Source organism: Colletotrichum lupini, chromosome 9 (genome assembly GCF_023278565.1).
Source record: "Colletotrichum lupini chromosome 9, complete sequence".
Taxonomy (NCBI): domain Eukaryota; kingdom Fungi; phylum Ascomycota; class Sordariomycetes; order Glomerellales; family Glomerellaceae; genus Colletotrichum; species Colletotrichum lupini.
In genome coordinates, this window is record NC_064682.1 from 4,631,118 (window position 1) to 4,653,820 (window position 22,703).

Genomic DNA, 22,703 nt, shown 5'->3' on the forward strand with positions numbered 1-22,703 from the left:
GAACTGCGTGTTCTTACCAACAGTATAGCGGATAAAATACAAACTATTGAAATGTGATGTGGTGACTTGGTATAGACGTGCGCCGCCAAGGGAATTGGAATCTGATTTGGGAAGCTAGCTTCTCAGGCACACATCTTGCGGGAACCAAGATCTAATTTGCTACTCTCCATCAAATGCTTATTGCTTCAAAGTCTTGACTGTCAAGCCATGTCGCGGTTTCGTGCATTGCTGGTCATGATGAGTCGTCGAGGCTCAAGATCACTGAGTAACGCGATCTAGACAGTTAAATGCGTGTGTAGATACGACAGCTATAAGCCTCCTTCTCCATTGTTCTTTTAGACATCCTTGCTATTATTCCGAATCCAACATCCTGAGAAGCCAACCCTGACCAGCGTTGCCTCAGTTCGGTTTGATCCGTAGATATCCTTAAGAAAGTCGGCACAATGCTCCGTGTGGAACGAGTTAACAATTATGCCATCAAATGCGGTTCGTTCTTCGAAAAGGGTCCAGAATTGCTTTTTCCAAAGCATCGAACAATGGTTTAAATGGTCACGAATTGAAGTATAATAGACTTCTTGATCACCCATTGCTTCTGCGGCTATGGGCTGCGTTAAGTTTTGACTGTAAGAGAGTATGCGTTAGTATGGACGTAATTCACAGTGACTTGAGTAAGCATTCATTGACATACTCCGCGAAGGCATTCCAGCTATCGTCATCTTTGTATTCCGTTTCGAACTCTCTGTCGTAGCATTGTGATGGAACCCAATAATTCAGCAGGGTATCGTACTTGCAACCCATCTTCTTCGCCTCGGCTGTGGAATTTCCGCAAGAGATATATTCGGCGTTGGAAGTGACATTATGGAAAGCCGCGATGTAGTCACTCGATGTTGGAGTTCGGATTCCCCCATCTTCTCCATCGGTGACCTTGCTGCCCGTGTTCTGGGCCAAAGGACTGGGCACTAGAAGGTAGAATGCTGCGACCCATAGAACAGATGTCGCGAGGAATACGAGGACGTCTCGAAGAAGCCTGCCATGGTGTGATGTTCTCAGAGGTTGTTGTTGGCGGCGGGAGCTGTCATTCTCCATCTCGTCTTCGGTGGAAGTTCGCTTGTTAGGGTCGTCCCGAAAGCCTAAGAAAGGCTCATGGTCCTCCTGTTTTGACCCCATCGTGGCTTGTTCTGAGGACTTGTGGGGCACTTTTCAGGCTCTCGATAGCGGCCGCTTCGTCGTCGTACCTTCGTGATCGCTGATGATGTAGAGGTTAGGGAGAAAGAGAATGAAGTTCTCGCGAGATTTGAGCCTACCTTAGACTGCAAAACATCCCAGGGGTTCTCTCATCGTTGTGCGTTTCATAAGCTCGAAACAACGGATAACATAGCCACCTCTGTTTCAGGCCCATCCAGACATTGGTGAATTTAGCGCTCGTCCCATGTTGGCACCATACATGCAATTTGGTCAACGACAAGGTCTGAGCTCGACCGCGTGCGAAACATCAATGAGACGCATGTATCGAGGCACAGAATATTTCTTAGTTCTAGTGTAAAGCGGTCTGGCAAAATTGGTGAGACCCCAGAGATTTGAACCATCTGCTCTCCTAATGCGTCCTGAGCTCGCACTTAAGTCATTTACGGGCGTTGCTCATACTCATAAGAGACTCCACCGCCGCAGCTACCGGACCCATCCTAGTGAGAATGCCAGGGTGACCATGTATTGGTCGCGATCCCCGTGCCATCTCTCTACTGTAATTATCAACACCAACGTTGCCATTAATGTAGAGGCGGCGAAGTTGTGTCGAACAAGTAGTTTTCTTTCGAATCGCACTACATCGCCGTATCTAGTTGTAACATCAAACTTGATTTCGTCGACTCATTAATTGAGTGGTGCGGACTCATTGCAGCTTGTAGACATGGCGAGTGCGCACGCATTAGCTGTTCGCATACAAGACATATTACATAGGTACGGCTAGCTGAAGCCATTCACAATACTTTCACTGTGCTGAATGCATTGATGATATCATTGGCCCCCGAGATATCCACAGCGGCAATCGACCTTAGGTGATCGACACAGGCATCTTGACATGCACTACCATGGCCAGTGCATACATTCGTCACAATGCAAAAATCAGGTATCTTTCCCCAGTCTCCCGAGCGGCACCAAGTGCAAAATGCACGTATCAAAACGTCCTTTATGCGACCGCCTCGTATCCAGAGCGAGAGTTGTGGGCAGCGCGGTTCGAGAACAGCCAGTAGATGACCATGCCGACGATGGGGAAAAGGAAGACGACGAGGCACCAGAGCACCTTGTGACTGACGGGTCGATCAGACTTAAGAACCTCAACTAAGCGGACGGAACTGTTAGCAAAGACAACATAGCTGTATGCAAACAACGGAGTATTTGGCCGTCGAGGACGCTGTTTTGGGGGAGACTCACGGAACACGATAATATCCAGTACAAGGACTATGAATCCGAGGATGCCACCACCAGTGCCATACTGCCAGGTATTGCCGTGAGCTGCTGTGCCAACAGCGGGATCGGATGCCGGCGCGGCGACAGCCAAAAGCGCGAAGCAGAGCTGAAGGAGAAACTGGGCGAATACGGCGTTACGCATCGTGATTTCGTTCGTTGTCGAGAGGGTGGTGAATGTGATCAAAATTGAGAGCTTTCTGGTATGGAGGGACGTGACTCGGATTGATAGGTATTGTGATGAGCAGTGGGGTGGATGTGGGCAATAGGTAGAAGGATGTCGCAACTGATTATTCACGTGGGGAAAGCAGTTGCATTAATATTCACAACACAGCAATAGAGGTGACGTCACATGTTCGTGTCGTCTGACCAAGCTGTGCTTTGCGCTACGCCCAGACTGGTCCATCGAGATCTTGCGGAACTTTGGCGGGGTTAATGATAGGCTGAATATGCTCTGCTGACCCCTCAACGGCGGGCAAAGACAGCAAGCCACAGTAGCTTACATGTGCCTATGGCATTTTGTCTCGAATTTCTCAAAGCGGATGGTGTTCTTCGAATCAAGCTCAGGCTCGCTGATTGGCTTTCCTCTGCTCCGAAGGGCATGCTCCGAAGGTTTAGTCGCGGCCCAACCCCCCGCTAGGTCGGGGCAACCCGTAAGGTGTACACGCAATTCGTCGGAGATTGATATCCGTATTGATTGTTGTTGACAAAGGTTTCGCATTCATTGAGCTTCTTGGGACCGTGGGGGCTTGATCATATGTATGCTTGTAACGCGAATCTAGTCATGGCCTTCCAGTCAGTTCAAAGACGTTTGAGATGAGCAGCTGTTCACCACAAAAGTACCTAGAGCGTATCATGATTGGCAGTCTAGTCGTTCAGCAACTTCATAAACGATGAAAACACCAGGAAGCTACGGACTTGGGCTTAAGGCATTCGTCATGGCTCATTGACTGTGCAGTCCAGGGCTTGTATGAATTCAATAGTGTTACAGTCTCAGAGGCCACTATGCAAATATCTCGCTATGTACGATACGAAACTAGCAAACAGCCCTAGAGAAAAAGCTCGCGATGGATGGTACCGTGTACGATCGCGTTTGAAGCTGCAGCTAGCGAGCCAAGGTAATCGTTCTGCTGTGCCAATTGCATATCTTGGCTGGCATTGTATAGTTTCTCGCGATGAATGAGAAGGCCAGGTGCCTTGATGGGCGAGTGTTGACTTCGTGTGCTTGAAAATAGAATCAAACAATAGGAGCGGACAGACAAGGCTGAAGAGCTCGTCCCTTTCCCAGCTACCTAGTGTTCTGTACCGCCTGGCTGAACGATATCGCAGATGCAGATCAATCACATTGTGCCTGCAACTGTTTCCTAGTTTCGCGCCCTCCACAGCCCAGGCAATGCCGTTGCTGACGTCCAGACTAGTCGCCTTATGTAGCGCAATGAGTCTTGTATACTTTTGCGGCTGGAAAATAACGAACTCTCATATGGTATTTCCGCCGTAAATATCTTCGAAAACCCGGCTCTCTTCATGATCATTATTGCATTTCTCTGTTTAGAGGCGGAGGCCGCAAAACATCAAATCGGTACCATGGGGTGGGTATGCTGGATGATGTGAGAATATCGATGACGTAGCCTCTGTGTCACCACACATAAACCCAAGCTCGCTGCCGATGCATCAGTGCGAATGGGGAATGGATTTTGTGCATGTGATTAGGTTTTCATAGAGCCTGGAGCGCAAGGCCATTGCGTACCTCTTCCCTATCCACAAGTAAGAGCTATTCTGACTTCCTAACCTTTTGGACAGTTCCAAAAGCTCGACCGTGTTTCCTTCGCAGGCACTTTAGGAAAGCGATCATGCCTGGATTTCGAGATATCGAAGTAGCCAGCCGACGACACCGCAGAGCTTCTACCTCGAGGTCAAGGGAACAAGAAATGCTACAGCCCGCTTCCTCTTTAACTCTCCGATCCACGGCCGTCGGCATCATTGTTGGCTTCTTAATATGCCTATCCAACACGTATTTCGGACTTCGTACTGGTTTCTTAGCCATAATGAGCCTTCCTTCAACCATACTGGGCTTTGCCTTCTTCAAAATGGTCCAAGATCATTTAGCTTTCCCATTCACCCCCCAAGAACATGCGACAATGGTTGTTATTGCGAGCTCTTTGGGCTTGATGCCTTTCACGATCGGATCTGTCGGGATTTTGCCGGCCATGGAGTTCCTCACCAACGAATCGGAAAATGGCCCCTTCCGACTTGACTGGTCTCAACTCTGTGTTTGGTCCATTGGTGTCAGTATCCTGGGTGTTGCCGTGACCCTACCACTGCGAAAACGGTTTCTTGTCCAAGAGCCTTTGCCATTCCCATTTGGAACGTCGTCGGCGGCTATGATAGGATCATTACACCGGGATACTGACATTGCGGATCGAATTCTCCGCGCTCAGAATGATTTGGATAGCACTAACGACAAGCAAAAGCCATCACTTGTAGAAGACTCAGTTGATACTGACGATAGCCTTGTGCAACATGGTTGGAGCCAGAATAACAAACTCATTCTCATCACATTCTTGTTTGCGGCACTTTACGTGAGCGTCAATTTTCTTGGACCGCCCTTTCGCCTCGCTGACATCAAATGCAGTCCCTCACTGCATATTTCATCCCTCAAATACGTACCGTAAATATCTTCGGCAACTATCTTGCTCGAGAATGGCTCTTTTCTCTCTCGACATCCCCAGGCTATATCTCCATTGGCTTGATTGTGCCTCCAGTCACAACCCTTTGGATCGTCGTTGGATGCTTGATTGGGTGGGGCATACTTTCACCTCTATCCAAATTCAACGGATGGGCCCCTGGCTCTGTCTCCGACTGGGAAAGCGGCTCAAGAGGTTGGATCATGTGGATAGCAGTTGCACTGATTTTAGGCGATACAGCCATCACTCTTTCGACAATGCTCCTACGTTCCTTCAATGTCTATATGCCAAACTTGCTGGGCCTCACAACATACTTCAAAGGACATCTCCGATCCGACAACGAAGAAGATACACAGCCTCTGATCAGGAGTTCATCACGGTCTAAAGCACTGCCTCTCCTTGGGTCTTTACACTACCGGGATGACAAATTAACCACCAAAGTCTATCTGATCTGGATACTAGCCGGCCTACTTTTATGCTTCGCTTCTATGATCGTCCTTTTTGGGTCTTCAGTTCCAATATTAGCCTTACTGTTGGCAGTATTCACAATCTTACCGCTAAGTCATGTTAACATTCGCTGCTACGGAGAAACGGGGACTGGAGGGGCGGCCTATATTGGTATGTGGTATTTGCTCCAACTATCTGCGGTGATAATGGCTCTAACGCTTCGGGTATGTCATAGCTAAAATCCCGCAATTTCTGTTCGCCTTCCTGATACCTTCAACAAATCCAAACGCCATTTTACTCAGCTTAGCCGTTGCTGGTGTTGTTGAAGCAAGCGTCTGGCAAGCGGCAGAGATGATGGACGAGTTCAAGATGGGCCATCTTGTCAATGCGCCACCGATGTCTCTTTTCTATGGACAACTGATTGGATCGTTGGTTGGATCCGCGATATCGATGCTGGTCTACCGGCTTTACACCAACATGCTCGGCTTTCCGTCCAAAGACTTTCCCATGCCATCGGCGCACATCTTGATTTCAACAGCTCGGCTAGTATATGGCCGAGGCATGCCGCCTGGGCTACTCAAATTTGGCATAGTTGCATCGGTTTTGGGTGCTATATTCAAGATACTCAAAGATTCTAAGCGTCTTAGTAGTCGCTGGTCTCCTTGGGTACCATCCAGTGTTGCGTTAGCTGCAGGTACGTCAAGCTGTGAAGACTAAGTGGATCCCAATTCTAACTGAGAGCACAGGCATGTATATTATGCCTGAAATGATTTTGGCGCAAGGAATTGGAGGTCTGATTCATTATTATATCCTTGGGCGCTGGGGTCGAGAAAAGGAATCGCGCCTCATTTCCACGGCTACAGGCTTTATACTTGGTGAAGGCTTGTTCAGCTTAGTTACCATGATCCTGCAGAGCATTGACGCGCCACATTTATAATACGTTGCGTTCCGGGATGACTATAAATCGAAACTAGCTAGATCTAACAGGCTGCCATAATGAAACGCCAAAGAGTGCCGAGACACGTTGTGGAACAAGATTTGCCAACGCGTGTTCCATGTAGATAACGAAGTTTCTTTTATTGATTAGTATAGAGCCTAATTACTGTGTTGGCAGCAACTTTTCATGAAGACTTTTCAGCGATAGCTTTCCTCAGAGTGTCCATGAACTTCCATACATCCTGGAATGTGCAATACAGGGGCACCGGCGCGACACGGATAACTCCTGGCTTGCGTTTATCACAAACGATTCCTTCCTCAACGAAAGCTTCCACGACATGTTCGAGTAGGCCGTCCTTGAGCAGGACACTCAGCTGAGCACCTCTCTCGTGGGCATTCCTAGGCGTAAGAACCCTGAATGAAGGTTCGTCGGTATCATCTGCCAAGATGCCATCAAGAAGATGCTCCGCGTACGCAGTAAGCACCAAAGACTTTGTTCGCAATTCAGCCATGGAGGTCTTGCTGAATACCGAGAGGGCACCCGATAGCGAGGCGAGATCGATGGCTGAGGGATTTGAAACTTGGAAACCACCAGCGCCAACGGTAGGGAGGAAGTTGTTGTCCATATTGAAGCGGACCGACTTGTCACCGCCGTACCAGCCCGTTAGTCTGTGGCGAAACTTGGGCTTCCCCTCGCTGGTGTCGACCTTTCCGTGTCTTTCGTGGACAAATGCGCCGGCCATTGACCCTGGTCCAGCATTCTGGTACTTGTATGTACACCAGGCCGCGAAGTCAACATTCCAGTCGTGAAGCCGTAACTCGACGTTTCCAGCAGCATGAGCCAAGTCCCAACCGACAATAATGCCCTTAGACTGCGCATATTCGGTAATTCGAGGCATGTCGAAAAGTTGGCCACTGTAGTATTGTATACCGGGAAGTAAAATGAGGGCAGTCTCCTCCGCATGTTCATCAATGGTCTTCAGAATGAGATCAGTTGAGATGTAAAAGTTCTCATCGGGCTGGATCTGGACCATCGACTTGGACGGATCCAATCCATGCCACTGAATCTGCGATTCGATCACATACTGTCTTTGTCAGCTCGGTATACGAATTGTATGTGATGACAGTCGACTCACGTGATCACTCGGAAATGGCCGCCATTCAAGGATAATTTTATGCTTCTTCTCTGTCGGTCGGTAGAAGCTGGCCATCAAAAAGTGCAGGTTTGCGGTCAAGGTATTCATCATAACAACCTCTTCGGGGAGGGCACCGACAATGGCTGCGCTTTTCTTCGCCACGTCCTCAGCCATGTCTTGCCAGCAAACAAGGGGTGAGTTTTCGAGGTCCTGGAAGTGGCCATTCACCCCAATCGATGCCCAGGTCTCCAAATGAGCGTGAATGTAGTCCTTGACTGCTTTGGGTGGAACTCCCAGTGAGTTACCACAAAAGTAGACTGATGGAGTCGCATCATCTTCGGACGACGAATGACTTCCATTGGTGCCATTGACCACATTTGTATTGCCGTTGAGAAGTTGATTGTCTTTTGGGGTAATTAGTATTGGATCTGGGATGATTGCTGTGCCACAGATTTTGTGTCACTAATTTTTGGCAGGACCTACTAGGGAGAGTTCCGGTCAAAGACTTTTTTTTGAGAGAGCCTTTCGTCGGAATGATGAACTCATTGCGCAAATACGCGAGTTTGTCTTGCGCGTCGAGCTGCTGCGCAAACGAGATGGTGTTTGCATTAGCAGGAAACTTGGCCTGGCTCCCAGAACGAATCTGCTCGGCAAATGCGTTGAAATCCATCTTAGATCGTACGACAAATTATGTCAACTTTTCTGAATGATCCGGATTCTCTCAGATATGGCACCATTCGAGGCAGAAGCAGGGCGTCTTGTTCGTCTTTGTACCTGTCCCCTCCTCATCTTACTCGAGATGGCGCATCGTCATTCCGAAAACTTCGCGAGCGGCCCCACCAACATCCGGTATCCGCTTCCGTCTCAGCCCTAGCGCTTCCGCATATAAGCGACGGGTTTCGGCTTGGTCCACTTATACCATCGGATGACAAGCGTGTCAGTGCAAGATGCATACGGAATACCGAGTAAGTACGGATACAGGTTGGCAAGCAACACGGAGACAGGGGACTTGAGACATGCAGTTGAAGAGCTACTTCTTCATCTTACCACACCCTGACTCGCATCGAACTGTTTTCTGTTCCATGCACATTATAACTCAATCAATCTCTTCTAACCCCTTTCTCTCCACGTATCGACTTCATCATAGTACGGCTATTTCGTTGTGTTATCGACGTCTAAACTCCGTTAATATGTCTCCTCACGCGCTTCCTATGTTCGCAGAACAGGCACAGACAGATGTCCTTGCTTTGATGAAGAAGTACGCCATCACACAGAACGGTTTCCTGCCGGCCGACGCACCTGTCAAGGTTCTTCCGGATCCTTACTACTCACCATGGGAAACAATTGTCCATCATCTCCCGGAGCTTCTCAAAGCAGGCAAGCTGCGACGAGATGTCAAAGGTCTTCCTCTCTTATCGACGAACAAGCTACGCAGTCAATCTGAGTGGAGAAGAGCTTATGTGATTTTGATCTTTCTGGCGCATGCCTACATCTGGGGCGGAGAACAGGCAGAACAGGTTGGTACTCCGTCTGACTTTTCCAAGGGCTTTCTAACATCAGTTCAAGGTCCTGCCTCCAGCAATAGCTGTCCCTCTCTTACGCGTCTCCGAGCATCTCGAAGTTCCGCCTGTCGCGACCTACGCAGGCTTGAACTTGTGGAACTTCTTATCGACCACGAACGATTTCACTGATCTGGATTCTCTTGAGTCTCTACACACTTTTACTGGCACAAAAGACGAAGCTTGGTTTTACTTAGTCTCAGTGGCCATGGAGGCCCAAGGCGCTCGAATTATGACCGACATGCTAAATGCTTTGGAGTCCATTAAGACAAGGCACTACGACACAATCACGCGGGCACTAGAAGCACTGTCTGGCAATATTCGACAGATCGGGGCTTTACTGGAACGGATGTATGAGAAATGTGACCCGATGGTATTCTTCTACGAGATTCGTCCATTTCTGGCCGGAAGTAAAAACATGGCAGCAGCAGGCCTACCCAAAGGTGTCTTTTACGACGAAGGCAACGGTCAGGGTAGTTGGCAACAACTTCGTGGGGGAAGCAACGGACAAAGCTCTCTGATCCAATTTCTCGACATTGTTCTGGGGGTTGAGCACACATCAGAGGGCAACAGCAACCCACATGCAAGCAAGACCAGCACCAGCCAAACACGAATGCCCGCTTTTCACGAGGAAGTCCGCACTTACATGCCAGGGCCACACAAACGTTTCCTCGAACACGTTGCCCGCATGGGCAGCATCCGAGAGCTTGCAAAACTACCGGTTTCGACTGTCGAGCAGCAAGACTTCTGCAATGCATACCAAGCAGCAATTCGAACGATGACAGAGTTTCGGAACAAGCATTTGCAAATTGTTACCCGCTATATCGTGCTTCCTTCGAAGAAGATGCACAGTGGCGTGAAAGTAGACTTGGCAAGCGCATCTTCAGTGAAGGACGAGCAGCTCACGGGAACAGGCGGAACAGCATTGATGCCATTCCTGAAGCAAACAAGAGACGAGACTCTGCAGGCGGGACAGTTAGAGAGAGCAGAGCGGAGATGAACATTTGATGCGTCGATCTATGATATCCATAACAGTATAGCCATCGAAAAGGAGCGAAATTACATAATTCAGTGCTAGACTAATGCAAGGGGATTGAAGAGTCAAACTTCCGCATGTAACCTCAATGCTCCATTCACATGAAGCCGGGTCCACAAATTGGGAAAGTTCCATCTGTATGACCGCTGTGGCCCCTTCTCAGGTGACGGGAGCGGAAGAGTGACTTCGGATCTCGGATCGCATCGCAGCTGAGCGAATAAAAAACACTAGCCATCGCAGCGGCGACGAATTTCCTGATGCTGACATGCATTTACTTCTGTTACTTCCGAAAATGTCGGTGGAAGTCTACTGTTCCCTAAACGCGCTTCTTCGATTGGAATATTCAATCCAGGCTTGCATTTTGCTTTTATCTGATAATGGTAAGATGGGGGTAGAAATTGCCCAGCCTCGACCAGAACTTTCATTTGGCCATCATACCAAGCTGCCGCTTGCCGCAGTTTGATATCCCTCATGCCTTGGACTTCCCTAAACTCCACACTATAGGCGGAGTAATCGCAGTGAACCATCGTAGGGGGAAAGTAGAGAGAATGGTTAGTTAAAGGATGTTTCACCAGGAATTACTAAACATGACTGTACGGAGGAGGGGGAATACTGCCAGTCTAACAGAATATTCCGAAAAGCGAGGTTTTCGACTAATTCGGAGCCAAGCAGTGAAGTGAAAACACTCTCCAGGCAGGCATGTACGTCATCGTATTACAAGTCACGCCTGATCCACTGCAGAGTGGTGATTAGGGTAGTTTTCAACTTTCTGTGTACGATGCCCTCCTAGGATCGGAAGTGTGATGACGAGGCACCAGGTCAAGTGAGTACACTAAGGCTCCTCCTGGACGTTAGAAGTGGCTCTGTGGTGGCTAGGAGCGGCTCCAACAAATCGTGCCTACACCGTGCATCCGTCAACGTGTATATGATCGGAAGTACTGTATCATGTGCCCTGGCAATGACAGATGTTTACCCAAGCACGGCTAGCGTCGAGCAAGTTCCGCCCTCGGAAACCTTCCACGTCGGCACTGACTGGTTTCCTCCCTCCGCGTCCCGATCTTCGCTCTTCCGCATGTCTGCCTGCACAATAGCGAAGTAATTACGGCTGTAACACTATGGAAGATGTTTCAGGGCAAGAATCATCGCCACACGCGTATGTCCGCACAAGAGTCGCCAACGCTTGCGACAGCTGCAAGGCTCGCAAAGGTACAATTCCCATTTCGTCTCCGAATGTCTCTCACGAGCCAGTTTGCTATTGAATTTGAGCATTGTTGTGTCTACTACAGGTAGTCAGCTGAATGTGCGCGCTCCTGGCCCACAAACAGTCTCAGCGCGCACTTGCATGCTGTGTTTCGTGAATTATTATCTGAATTCTGTTTTAACCATTCCGTGTAACAGTCAAATGCGATGGCAAGTTGCCATGCAGCTACTGCTTGAGACGGCAACGTCCTTCCACGTGTCGATATTCTCCGCAACAGAGGCGAAGGGCTCCGGCGCCCCTTCTGAGAACGCCGTCTCCATCTGTGCACAATGGCCCAGATGTTCAGTCCGAGACCCGGCAATCAGTCACGTCACACGAGGCCCTCGCCGAAGAAGAGACAGAAGTCCCCCGAGAAGCACGTCTTTTGTGCGACGCCCAGGGGAAAATAAGTGCGTCCATCCCAAACAGATACATACCTAATTCCCCAACTGATGTGTTGTAATTATGTCATCAAGTCTTCATTGGAGATTGTGCGCCGTTGTCATTCTTCCAAACTGTCCGGCAATTGGTGAACACACGCGTTGATCCGCAAGTCTTTGCGCACCAGACTGAAAATCCACCTTTTCGACCGCCGGTTCATCATTCCGGAAATGGCGAGCCCATTCTCCAACTTACGACAATATCGGGTGCCGTTCTAAGGTACCATGAAGTGGTGAGACCTCCTCCTTATTTGGCTACGGTGTGCTCAACTTTGATAACCAATCCTACGTAATCTCACAGACCAGTGGTCTAGTTGATCTGTTTGGACATGCGCAGCTCGTCAGCGAAATCAAGTCTTGGGCTCGTCAGAACCATAGACTACAAGACGCAGTATCCGCCACTCATTATCTCGTTCTTGCCATAGGCTACCAGTCTTGCGAGGAAGACCTTGCATCTTCCTACTTTGAATATGCGCGCAACATCGCCCTTGCAAATCTCAGCGGGAACATCAATGTCCCAACCATTCAGACGTTCATTCTAGTTACTGTCTATATGCTCGGTTCATGTCAGATGAATGGGGCATTCCTATTCTTCGGTATGTCACCAGGAGAACTATCAGTCATAACAGTACTTAGAGTGGTTCATACTCATCACAAGGCAAACTTGCAGGCATCGCAGTGAGAGCAGCTTACTCGATTGGGATCCACCGCACCGAGATCAACTCTCGATTTGGTGCGGATGTTCATAGACAGCGGTAGAAACCCCCTTCGTTACCCTGTCACTAACACAAACTGCTAATGCTCATACTTGGTAGGGATCGCCTGTGGAAGAGCCTGCGTGTCTTGGATCTCTTCTTAAGTACATCAATGGGCCGGCCACCTGCAACATCTGACGTGGATTGCACTGTACCCTACAGGGAGTTGGACGATAAGGGACAAGAAATCTTCGATCTACTCAATGCCTCAGCGCAAATATTCTTGATCACTGAAGGCATCGTCGTAGAGGTCTACTCGAGAAGGAAGGTTTCATATCAATTGACCGAGGGTATCTCACGACAGCTACGAGACTGGTCAATTCGGTGGTTACAGAGGCTAAAGGACACTGTTTCCGACACTCGATCTGACCATGAAGGAAAAAAGGTGACAGGAGCATGCCAAGTCCTTTGTTCCTACTACTACGGTCAGTTTCCCTGGCGACTTTCCGTCCAGCACTACGATCCAAAGAGATGATACTGATGTTATACAGCGGTAATCTTGGTCTCACGACCTTTCCTAATGTATGAATTGCACAAGCGACTAGCCGACGGGGTTGCCGAGACACCAACGACAACTTCAGGTCTGACTTCTGGCAAGTCGAAACTTGCTGATGCGTGTATCGATGCCGCAAGCTTCATGGTCGACATTTTAGTCGGCCTAGTCGAGAAAGGGGTTCTAATAGGGCACATGCCTTTAGTCGTGTGAGTGATCATATCGATGCAGTGATTTCGAACCTGGCTTATTCATTTCTGTAGCTCTTGGTTATTTGCTTCATCTCTTATCTTGGGCGTGGGCCTCCTCGGATCCTTTGGCCGCATTTTGGAAAAGTACACGCGAAATTCTATATTGGTACTAGAACATTTTGCGAAAATCGATGCCCACGCCTCACAATACTCGCTCATTGCAAAGTCATTACTCAACGCTGCTCTTGAGTATTTGGAAAAGAAGGAACTCAGAGAGCGTATGCAGCGTACTGAAAGCTCGTCACAGCTTTTCGGGCTTGTCCCGCGAGAAAGCACTGAAAGCATCCACAACATCCAAGCTTCAGCTACTGAGGCCAGTCCGAATACAAGCACGGATGGAAGCCTCCTGTCGAAGACAAATAACTCCGCCTCTGGCTTTTTTGGACTTGGTTCGCCATCTTTTGTGGACGTAGACGCGTCCCTCTTAAGCCTTTCATCCTCCTTACCCAGAACGCCGGATTTATCTATGCTTGATGGAAGAAACGAGATGGACCATGGGTTTGGGGATCTGAACTTGTTCCAGCTCCTCGACGGCGACGGACACATTGATCTTGGACCTTATATCTAATAAAATTATCATTGGAAAGCTCTTCCGAATTTTACTTGAGATTTCGTGGGGCGTTGGAAATCTTGGCACAAAGGCTGGGGCCAAAAGAAGATATTGTTCAAAGGTTATTCTTTTCTATCGTTCTGGAGCGCTCTGATTCAACGTGACTCTTGACAGCCTGACTGCCGTCTCAAGAAGAAGGCAAGACAGTAATAAATCTAGTTGGCCCGATTGAAGACTTGCACATACGGACTAATATGACCCCGAAGAACTTACTCCTACTGGCTCGGCTTCTTCCAGCGGCTGATTTTGCCTCGCTCCACACCTCTACAATAGTATGGGATGGATACGGACACTCTATTTGGTATCAACGGCCAACAGGAGTCACATACATGTAAATGTAGAATATCCGTACGCTACCTTAAGCTAGCTTGCACATCCTAACTTAACGCACCACAATCTGAGGACACCATATGTTTCGCAAGCTACCTCCAAGTTCGAGTTGAGATGCATGATATCGGGATACCTTCACCTCATTGCACCAGACGTGTCTGAAATTGAATTCACTGTGTCACTAGGAGGAGCGACGTCTAGCAGCACGCTTTGATTCATAGAATTGTTAGCGCACACCGTGGAACAGTGCCATTGAAGTCGCTAGCTTTCTCTTGCTGCACGAGATACAGCGCAAAACTTTTCACAGAGGCCTGGGTGGATTGCACGCTTGGTGGCTTGATTCACTTGATGGGTTACGAAAAGAGTCTCTTTAGGAATATCTCGCCTAACGGGGACGTGCTCCTCCTTCTGGATGGATCCCTTGACCAATGTTTGGCCTAGGCACAATTTGGTAGCGTTACGTAGTACTTGGTGGCAGCTTAGCTAGAGGGCTTCGACGCCTGACAAATACGTGTTAACCACAGCTGCAGGGGCGCTACAGCCGAGCAAGCCGCTCGGTTCCGTTCCTAGGCATTGGCCTCGATTTAAACTTCGTCACCCTTTCCGACTGGCGTCCCACAACGAGAGTCTGCGCAACTTCCCACTCATGTTGATGCCACCGTCAGTTGTGCTGCAGTGTGATGGATGAGCGCATCGGCTTCTGAAAAACGTACCCAAAAAAGCGCTCACAACGGGACATCTCGCATGTCTTTCAATTCCTGGTCGGCCCCCAATCGCCCCCCCTGTACATATTACCCGTTCCCGCTATCGACAGAAAAGATTGAGCGAGACTCCTGGTGCACATTTCGCGTATGTCGTCAGCTCACTCATTTCGCGAGATGTCGGCTCCTCCTCCGAATACCTCTTCTACAAAGCAGCCTCGGCCTCTAGCATGCATGCTATGCCAACGTCGAAAGGTCAAATGTGACCGGAAATACCCGTGCGCGAATTGTGTCAAGGTCTGTCTTGGGAAGTGTCAGCAACATATTGTAATGCTATGGATCTCTGTCTCCGAGGCTGAGGGGCTAGAGCTTCCGCATATCTATCGGACCACACATCTCTTTTGTTGTTATTGCTTCCTTGCTTGCTCTTGAACTTTTGCTGACCTCTATATTCTCCTACCTAGTCTAATACAACATGTAGTCCTAGCATTCCGGCACCAGTGCGAAAGCGTAGACGTCCTAATGCGGAGCTGCAAGCAAGGCTTGCTCGTTGTGAGGAGCTTTTGGCCCGATATGCAGCTGCAAGCAATGAGCCCCTGGAAGATAACGGCACAGTCGCTCCGCCACAGTCTTCCAGCATTCCCCAGTATGAGAACCACGAGGTCAACTGGAAACCCGCTGGCAAGCTTGTGACGGAAGGTGGTACTGTGCGTTTCATGGACAACTTCCTATGGGCCACCGTTTATGAAGAGGTACGACCTTTGGAATATCCATCGCCTGGCTGCGCTTCTTGCTAAGAAAGCAACACCTTTAGCTACGTGGGATGCGAAAACTTGTGGAACGCGAAGAGGATATCGCTGAGGCGGAACCGTCCGACTGGGACCCCGGAGCTTCAATGCCCGATTACAGCGAATATCTTCTTGTCGGCGGCAACTTGCCGTCTGAGAAACCTCATGATCTTTACCCCAACGCCGGTCAGATTTTCGGCTTATGGCAAATATTTCTCGAGAGAGTGAATTCTCTTACGAAAATCATACACCCTCCCACCTTGCAGCAGTCCGTGGCAGAAGCTGCCGCTGGTCCAGGGACCTTGCCACACAACATTGACGCTCTTCTCTTCGCCGTATACAGCATGTCCATCGTCTCCATGACTGATGATGAGTGCCTCGCAATGCTAGGCTCCACATGCAAAGCTGCCTTTTGGCGGTTTTCATCCGGAGTACGAGCAAGTCTGCTCCAGGCGCAGTTTCTTAAATCTCACGATCTGACAACACTCCAGGCATTAGTTTTGCACATTGTATGGCTACTTCTTCCTGCTTGTTCCTGACTGTCTTGCTAACTGTGTCCAAGATGTCAATACAGGGCAGGTGCAACATTCATGGAGCTTGGGTTTTGAACGGTATCTGTGTACGAATCGCCCAGAAAATGGGCCTCCACAGAGATGGGGAGCTTCTCGGCCTTCCACCTTTTGAAACTGAGATGAGGCGGCGGATTTGGTGGCAGATTTTCATGTTGGACTCCAAATTCTCCATGATATCAGGGCTGAGCCAATCACTGCTTCCTCGACCTAGCGACTGTAAACTTCCCAAAAACCTGAATGACGCGGACTTACATGCGGGTGCAACGGAGCGATATCAGGATCGCGAAGGCCCGACAGACATGGTAATTCCACTCTTGGTGTATCAAGTTGGCTTTTGCATTCAGCAGCAACAAGACATCGAATCGTTAATGCTCTACAACGAATTGAGCACCCTGAGCTCAGGAAGAAGAAGCAAAGTTCAGTCGGCACAAATGAGCGCCTTTATCAAGAATCTCGAGAGTCGGCTCAATGCTGTGATCGATAAGAACTCCGATCCTACGGCTGGTCCTGTCCACGAGTTGGCCAGCCTTCTGAAGTCTCCAATACTTTAAAAAGTTCAGGAAACGAGTCGCCCTCCCCAGGAACAACTAGAATGGGGATCGGAGATCACGACACCTAAAGATAACCTATTCAAATGGTCTGTTGTTAATAGGTGTATAACACAGGGAAGAAGCTCACAGAGGCTAACTATTATTAGGGTCTAAAAAATAAATTACTAAAATCTACCTTTCTCTTAAGGTATATTACTAACGCTCTATATATACCTAGCGTATACGATTCTTAGGTTTTCGACTAGTTCTAGTCGAACCGCGGGTTCTTATTAGTTATACGTTAAGGCTACACGGACGTTTTTTACTTAGAAAAAAATATAATACTAAAAAACTAGTCGTTATATAAAAAAACTAGTTAACGCTCCTTATAAATTCGAATTAAATAACTTCTATCCTCTAAAATCGGCGTATTATACTTTAACTACTTTTTTACTATAAAAACCGCTTTTTATAATTTTAATACTATCTTTTTAAAAAAAGTTTAGTATATTTTTTATTACTCTCTTTTAGCGTTATTCTTATTAATATATTCTTATTAAGTATATTTAGTTATTTCTTATCTAAATATCGTATACTTTTTTTATTTTATTAAAAGACTTATTACTAAGTAGTTCTATTTCTTTGGAATTTTTTTTTTATTTAGTATAAATATATTTTATATTACTCCCTTAATTATTCTTAATTAGTATATTTTTTAAGTACTTAATATATACTTTTTAAATATAAAAACTAGTTACTTATATAAAACTATTCCCCTATATAAAAACTAGTTACTTATATAAAATTGGTTTCTTATATAAAAACTACTCTCTTATATAAAAACTACTCTCTTATATAAAAATTAGTTACCTATATAAAACTAGTCGCTTATATAAAAACTAGTTTCTTATATAAAAACTAGTTATTTATATAAAACTAGTCGCTTATATAAAAACTAGTCTCTTATATAGAAACTAGCTACTTATATAAAACTAGTTGCTTATATAAAAACTAATCTCTTATATAAAAACTACTCTCTTATGTAAAAACTACTCTCTTATATAAAAACTACTCTCTTATATAAAAGCTAGTTACTTATATAAAACTAGTTACTTATATAAAAACTAGTCTTTTATATAAAAACTAGTCTTTTATATAAAAACTAGTCTCTTATATAAAAACTGCTTTTTTATATAAAAACTACTCTTTTATATAAAAACTACTCTTTTATATAAAAACTACTCTCTTATATAACCCTAGTTATTTATATAAAACTAATTACTTATATAAAAACTAATTACTTATTTAAAAACTAGTTATTTATATAAAGATCAGTTAGTTAATACTCTTTTAATAAATTTTTTAAAACCTAACTCTTATATAAATACTTAACGTACCCCTAAGCTTTTAATTAAAACTCTCTTTATTTATTCTACTCTCTATTTTATTATATTTTATATACTCCGACTTTTATAACTTTCTATACTATTTTTATAGTATTTTATATTTCTTTAATAACTATTACTCTTTTATTAGATTTATTTAGGAAGTCTTACCCTTTATACTTTCCCTCTTTTATTTTTATTAACTACTTTTTATATTATAAATAAATAAATAAATAATTCATTCCCTTTACTAAGATTACGTCGATAGACGTCCTTATAATTATAATATTTACTTTATTTATACTTCCAGTATTAGCGTTACTTAGTAAACTTTATTAATTTTCTTAATATTACGTAATCCCCTTATTAACTAACCTCAGGCCTTAATTAAAATAATACCTTAATATATTACTAAGTTATTTTTATTAAAGACGTTTAGCTTAATTATACTTAGCGATCCGATTAATAATTATAAAAGATTACTAAGTTTAACGAGGCATATTTAGTAAAGAAATCGGATCTTATTATTATTATTAAAGAGGTAAAAAGAACCGAAGTTAGAGAGAACCGTAAAAAGTATATTTCTAAGATTATTTTAATACGATAATTCCTTACTAAGGCTAATCGTCGATCTCCTTTTTTATTTTTAATTAAGAAGCGAAATCTTTTACTTAATTACTTTAAGCTTATTAACCTTACCTCGTCTTATTTTATTATATTTATAATTACTTTATTATCTAACTCCGAACCCCCTCGTACTCTAAAACGCAAATACTAATAACTATATAACTAAATATCTTAGATTTTAGCGCCTCCATCCTCCCCTAAGTATATAAAATATCGCTCTTATAAACGGTTTAATAAATATACTTCTACTTATTTTTGTTTAGTTTTACTATAAGCTTAAGATTCTTTATTATTTATTATTAATATATTATATAACTTAAATATAATTAATTATATAAAACTTTATAATTTTTATTATAATTCTATTTAAATAAGCTTATTAAAATAACTATTATTAAATACCTAGTCCCCTTCCCCTTTTACCGTAGCCTAGCCCTAATAAAACGACTACCCCGGGTACGCTTTTAGTCTTTTACTACCCCTAATACTACTTATATTTTTTTTTTTTAAAATTTAATATCTCTTTTAGACCTTTTACTAACTATTACTCTTTAGTTACTATTTTTAAAAAGCTTATTACCGTCCTCTATTTCTTTCTTAACTCTATCCTAATTTTAATACATTACTAAGTCCCGCTTAGAATTATTAAGATTAAATAATATTATCTTAATTACTAATTATAATAACCGGACCGCGGTACTTATAATATTATTACTTAGTAACCTATAACTTAAAGTATTTATTTTAAAGCTTATACTTTCTCGCTCGTATTTAGAAAAATTCTTTTTAAGCTTATTACATTTACTAATTAAAAGCTATAATACCCTATACTTAACCGCGCTTTAGGACGTAGGCTTATATTTTAATTTAAAATATCGTCCTCGGTTATTTTTATTATTACCTCGCCCTAGCCTTAAATTCTTACTAAACGAGACTGAATTTTTTTAATATTATTTTAACGAGTATTTATTATTTAGTTTTTGAATACTTTTAAGCCCGGATATGACTATTTATAATAAACCCGAGGCTATAGCCTTATAAAACTTTTTAACTAAGTCCTTATTATACTAATCCCCTTTTTTTATGTTTTATATTTTCAATATATCCCTTATTCTTAGTTTATATCGTAATTATACCGTTCCCGAGCTATATTACACTTTAATCCTATCCCTATCGATTCTTCTTTTTACCCTGCTCCTACTTTTTATAACTTTTATTACTTAGCCCTCTACCCCGGATATTAGTTATTATTTTTAAACTTAGTTTATTAGATTTTTAATTACTAAGTATTTATTCTTTTATTTATACTAAGTAAATAATTATAGCTTTATTAGGAGTATTCAAGTCGTTAATAACGAGTCCCTCTTTTATTATCTTCTTAATTTACTTTTATTAACGTTCGGTACTCTTTTATTTTATTTATTTAAGTCTTTTTTTAGTTCGTCCCCTCGTTCGTAACCCCTTAATATCCGACCTAAAAGCTATTTAAATAATATTTTATACTATTCCCCTTTTTTAAATCCCTTTTAGTAAGGAAATCCGGCTTTATTTAACCTTATTATCCCCCCCTCTTTTTTATTTTAACTTATTATTACCCCTTCTTAGCTTTTTAAAGGCCTAGGTTAGGATAAATATTATTACGGACGTCTTAATAACCCTCCTCTTTTAGCTTAATAAGAATTTAACTATTTTCCCTTTTTTAATAAGGTTTTATTTATTATTATTACTTAGGTTATTATACATTATTAGTATAATACGCGTCTTAAGGTCTTTTTTATATAGCCTTTATATAATAATTTATTTACCATTCTAATTAACTACGTAATATACCTTTAAGTTTTTTAATTCTTTAAAATATAACTAATATTATTTTATAGCTAGGAAATTCTTATAATATAAGGTATTATTTATTTTTCTTTCTCTTTTATATTATTTAGTAATAGCGGATTAACTTAAATTAAAAATACTATTTTCGATTTTAAATATTCGTTTATAGTACCCTTATATTTTATTAATAACGTTTATTCTTATTAAAAGTTATTTTTATTTAATATTATTTTAAGGGCCTGTTTTTCTTTATATTATTAACTAATATATCTTATTTATACTACTTATTTATAAACCGCTTTACGATTATAGTTCTATTTAATATGCCTTTTCTCCTTAGTACTATAATACCCTACTATATCCCTATTATTACTCTTTACGTCTTCTTAACTTTACTCGTTTATTTCTTAATACTACGTACTTATCGTAACGACGCCCTATTAAATATCCTCCTAGTTGAAAAAATACTTAGTACACTTTATTATAAATATATTTTACTCCTTAATACTTTCTATTTACGTTTATTATATAATACTCGTTTATTTTTAACTAGTTTATAAATACCCTATTTACCCTCTTACTTATTAATACTTAATAACTTATACTATAAGACTTTCTTATCATTTAGTCTTCCTTTTCTTCTTATTTATTACTAATTTACGGCCTTATATAATATAATCTTTATTTAACCTCGGCTTATATCCTTATTACCGCTTTCTTTTCCCTAACAAACTAGTTTTTATAATAATAGATCTCGTATTTAAGGACCCCTATATACTTTATTATTTTATACTTAGCTCTAAGGCTCTATATAGTTACGTTATACTTATTTTATTTTAAGAATATTCGCTTCTAAACTCTATCGTATAGATTTATTACTATTTATTTCTTATACGCTATACGAGCTCTTTTTTTAATATTATAAAGCTATATAAAGTTAATTTTATTATATCGCTTTTATTATATATTACTTATTTTTATACCCTTAATAAGTTACCGTTTATTCCCGTTTATTATTAAATAATACTTTATATTACCTTACTAAATACCTTTAACTAGATCTAAATAGATATAGCGTATTTTTATAAGGATATCCTATTCCTTTTTACTATCTCGGCCCTAGGACTTGATTTTATTATCGAGGTTATTTTATAAAACAAGGGGAATCCTAACCCTGTTATTATAGCTAAGGGTTATTATATAATAAGTTATAACGGCTATAACGGTTATTATATAAAACTATACTTTTTATTTTTTATAGCGCTTTTATATAGTTATAAAACGACGATATTTATCCTAACTAAAGCCGGTGCTATAGTATTATAAAACGTTTAGAAATTTACTTTTATTAAAATAGAGCTTATTATTATTATTAGTTTCGTTACGAAGTACCCTCTTCTCCTTAAATAGCCTATCCGTACTAGCTATTATAAAGATATTTATCTTATTAACTTTATTACCCTATTACGCTATATAGACGTTATTCCCGTTTTATAACTCCATATTTAATATAGATCTCCCTTAATAAGCTAGTCCTCTATATATAATCTTATAATTATACTATTTAAGATTATTTTAAAATATAATTTAAATAATATAATACGATTCCTTACCTAATACGCTATTATTAATAACCTTATATTATTATATATTAGTTATTAATTCTTATTATTACCTCCTTTTTTCTACCGGGGTTCTTTTTATATATAAAAACGTAATAATAGCTATTTAAATAATTACTTAAAAACTATATACCTCGCCGGCTTTTATTTCCTAAACTACTTTATTATTAATAAGTTATATAAAGACCTCTATACCCGGATCCTTTCCCCCTTTAACCCCGAGGACGTCGTATTATATAGCCTCGTTATTTATTATATTTTTAGTTTAGGA

At 42.7% G+C, this 22,703-nt stretch overlaps 7 protein-coding genes across 7 annotated transcripts; 4 read left to right on the plus strand and 3 right to left on the minus strand.

The window, feature by feature from the left end:
• Positions 1 to 200: 200 nt before the first annotated feature.
• Positions 201 to 1,167, minus strand: CLUP02_17210 (uncharacterized protein; the record flags this gene model as incomplete). Its single annotated transcript, XM_049296123.1, has 3 exons — positions 201 to 275; positions 342 to 621; positions 689 to 1,167. The coding sequence occupies 3 exons, from the start codon at positions 1,165 to 1,167 to the stop codon at positions 201 to 203; spliced, it is 834 nt and encodes a 277-aa protein (XP_049153270.1).
• A 1,018-nt stretch (positions 1,168 to 2,185) lies between these two features.
• CLUP02_17211 (uncharacterized protein) lies at positions 2,186 to 2,608 on the minus strand (the record flags this gene model as incomplete). Its single annotated transcript, XM_049296124.1, has 2 exons — positions 2,186 to 2,337; positions 2,431 to 2,608. The coding sequence occupies 2 exons, from the start codon at positions 2,606 to 2,608 to the stop codon at positions 2,186 to 2,188; spliced, it is 330 nt and encodes a 109-aa protein (XP_049153271.1).
• Positions 2,609 to 3,987: 1,379 nt separating this feature from the next.
• Positions 3,988 to 6,311, plus strand: CLUP02_17212 (uncharacterized protein; the record flags this gene model as incomplete). Its single annotated transcript, XM_049296125.1, has 6 exons — positions 3,988 to 4,056; positions 4,120 to 4,137; positions 4,184 to 4,227; positions 4,295 to 5,042; positions 5,096 to 5,765; positions 5,830 to 6,311. The coding sequence occupies 6 exons, from the start codon at positions 3,988 to 3,990 to the stop codon at positions 6,309 to 6,311; spliced, it is 2,031 nt and encodes a 676-aa protein (XP_049153272.1).
• A 404-nt stretch (positions 6,312 to 6,715) lies between these two features.
• On the minus strand, positions 6,716 to 8,336 carry CLUP02_17213 (kynureninase 2; the record flags this gene model as incomplete). Its single annotated transcript, XM_049296126.1, has 3 exons — positions 6,716 to 7,615; positions 7,667 to 8,094; positions 8,150 to 8,336. 3 exons carry the CDS (start codon positions 8,334 to 8,336, stop codon positions 6,716 to 6,718), a joined length of 1,515 nt encoding a protein of 504 aa, XP_049153273.1.
• Positions 8,337 to 8,856: 520 nt separating this feature from the next.
• CLUP02_17214 (indoleamine 2,3-dioxygenase) lies at positions 8,857 to 10,225 on the plus strand (the record flags this gene model as incomplete). The annotated part of the gene is made up of 2 exons (XM_049296127.1): positions 8,857 to 9,183; positions 9,233 to 10,225. 2 exons carry the CDS (start codon positions 8,857 to 8,859, stop codon positions 10,223 to 10,225), a joined length of 1,320 nt encoding a protein of 439 aa, XP_049153274.1.
• A 1,438-nt stretch (positions 10,226 to 11,663) lies between these two features.
• CLUP02_17215 (fungal specific transcription factor domain-containing protein) lies at positions 11,664 to 14,008 on the plus strand (the record flags this gene model as incomplete). The annotated part of the gene is made up of 7 exons (XM_049296128.1): positions 11,664 to 11,784; positions 11,978 to 12,174; positions 12,243 to 12,482; positions 12,757 to 12,779; positions 12,859 to 12,986; positions 13,188 to 13,398; positions 13,453 to 14,008. The coding sequence occupies 7 exons, from the start codon at positions 11,664 to 11,666 to the stop codon at positions 14,006 to 14,008; spliced, it is 1,476 nt and encodes a 491-aa protein (XP_049153275.1).
• A 1,595-nt stretch (positions 14,009 to 15,603) lies between these two features.
• CLUP02_17216 (C6 zinc finger protein) lies at positions 15,604 to 16,992 on the plus strand (the record flags this gene model as incomplete). Its single annotated transcript, XM_049296129.1, has 4 exons — positions 15,604 to 15,633; positions 15,711 to 15,833; positions 15,896 to 16,300; positions 16,432 to 16,992. The coding sequence occupies 4 exons, from the start codon at positions 15,604 to 15,606 to the stop codon at positions 16,990 to 16,992; spliced, it is 1,119 nt and encodes a 372-aa protein (XP_049153276.1).
• Between the last annotated feature and the right edge of the window lie 5,711 nt (positions 16,993 to 22,703).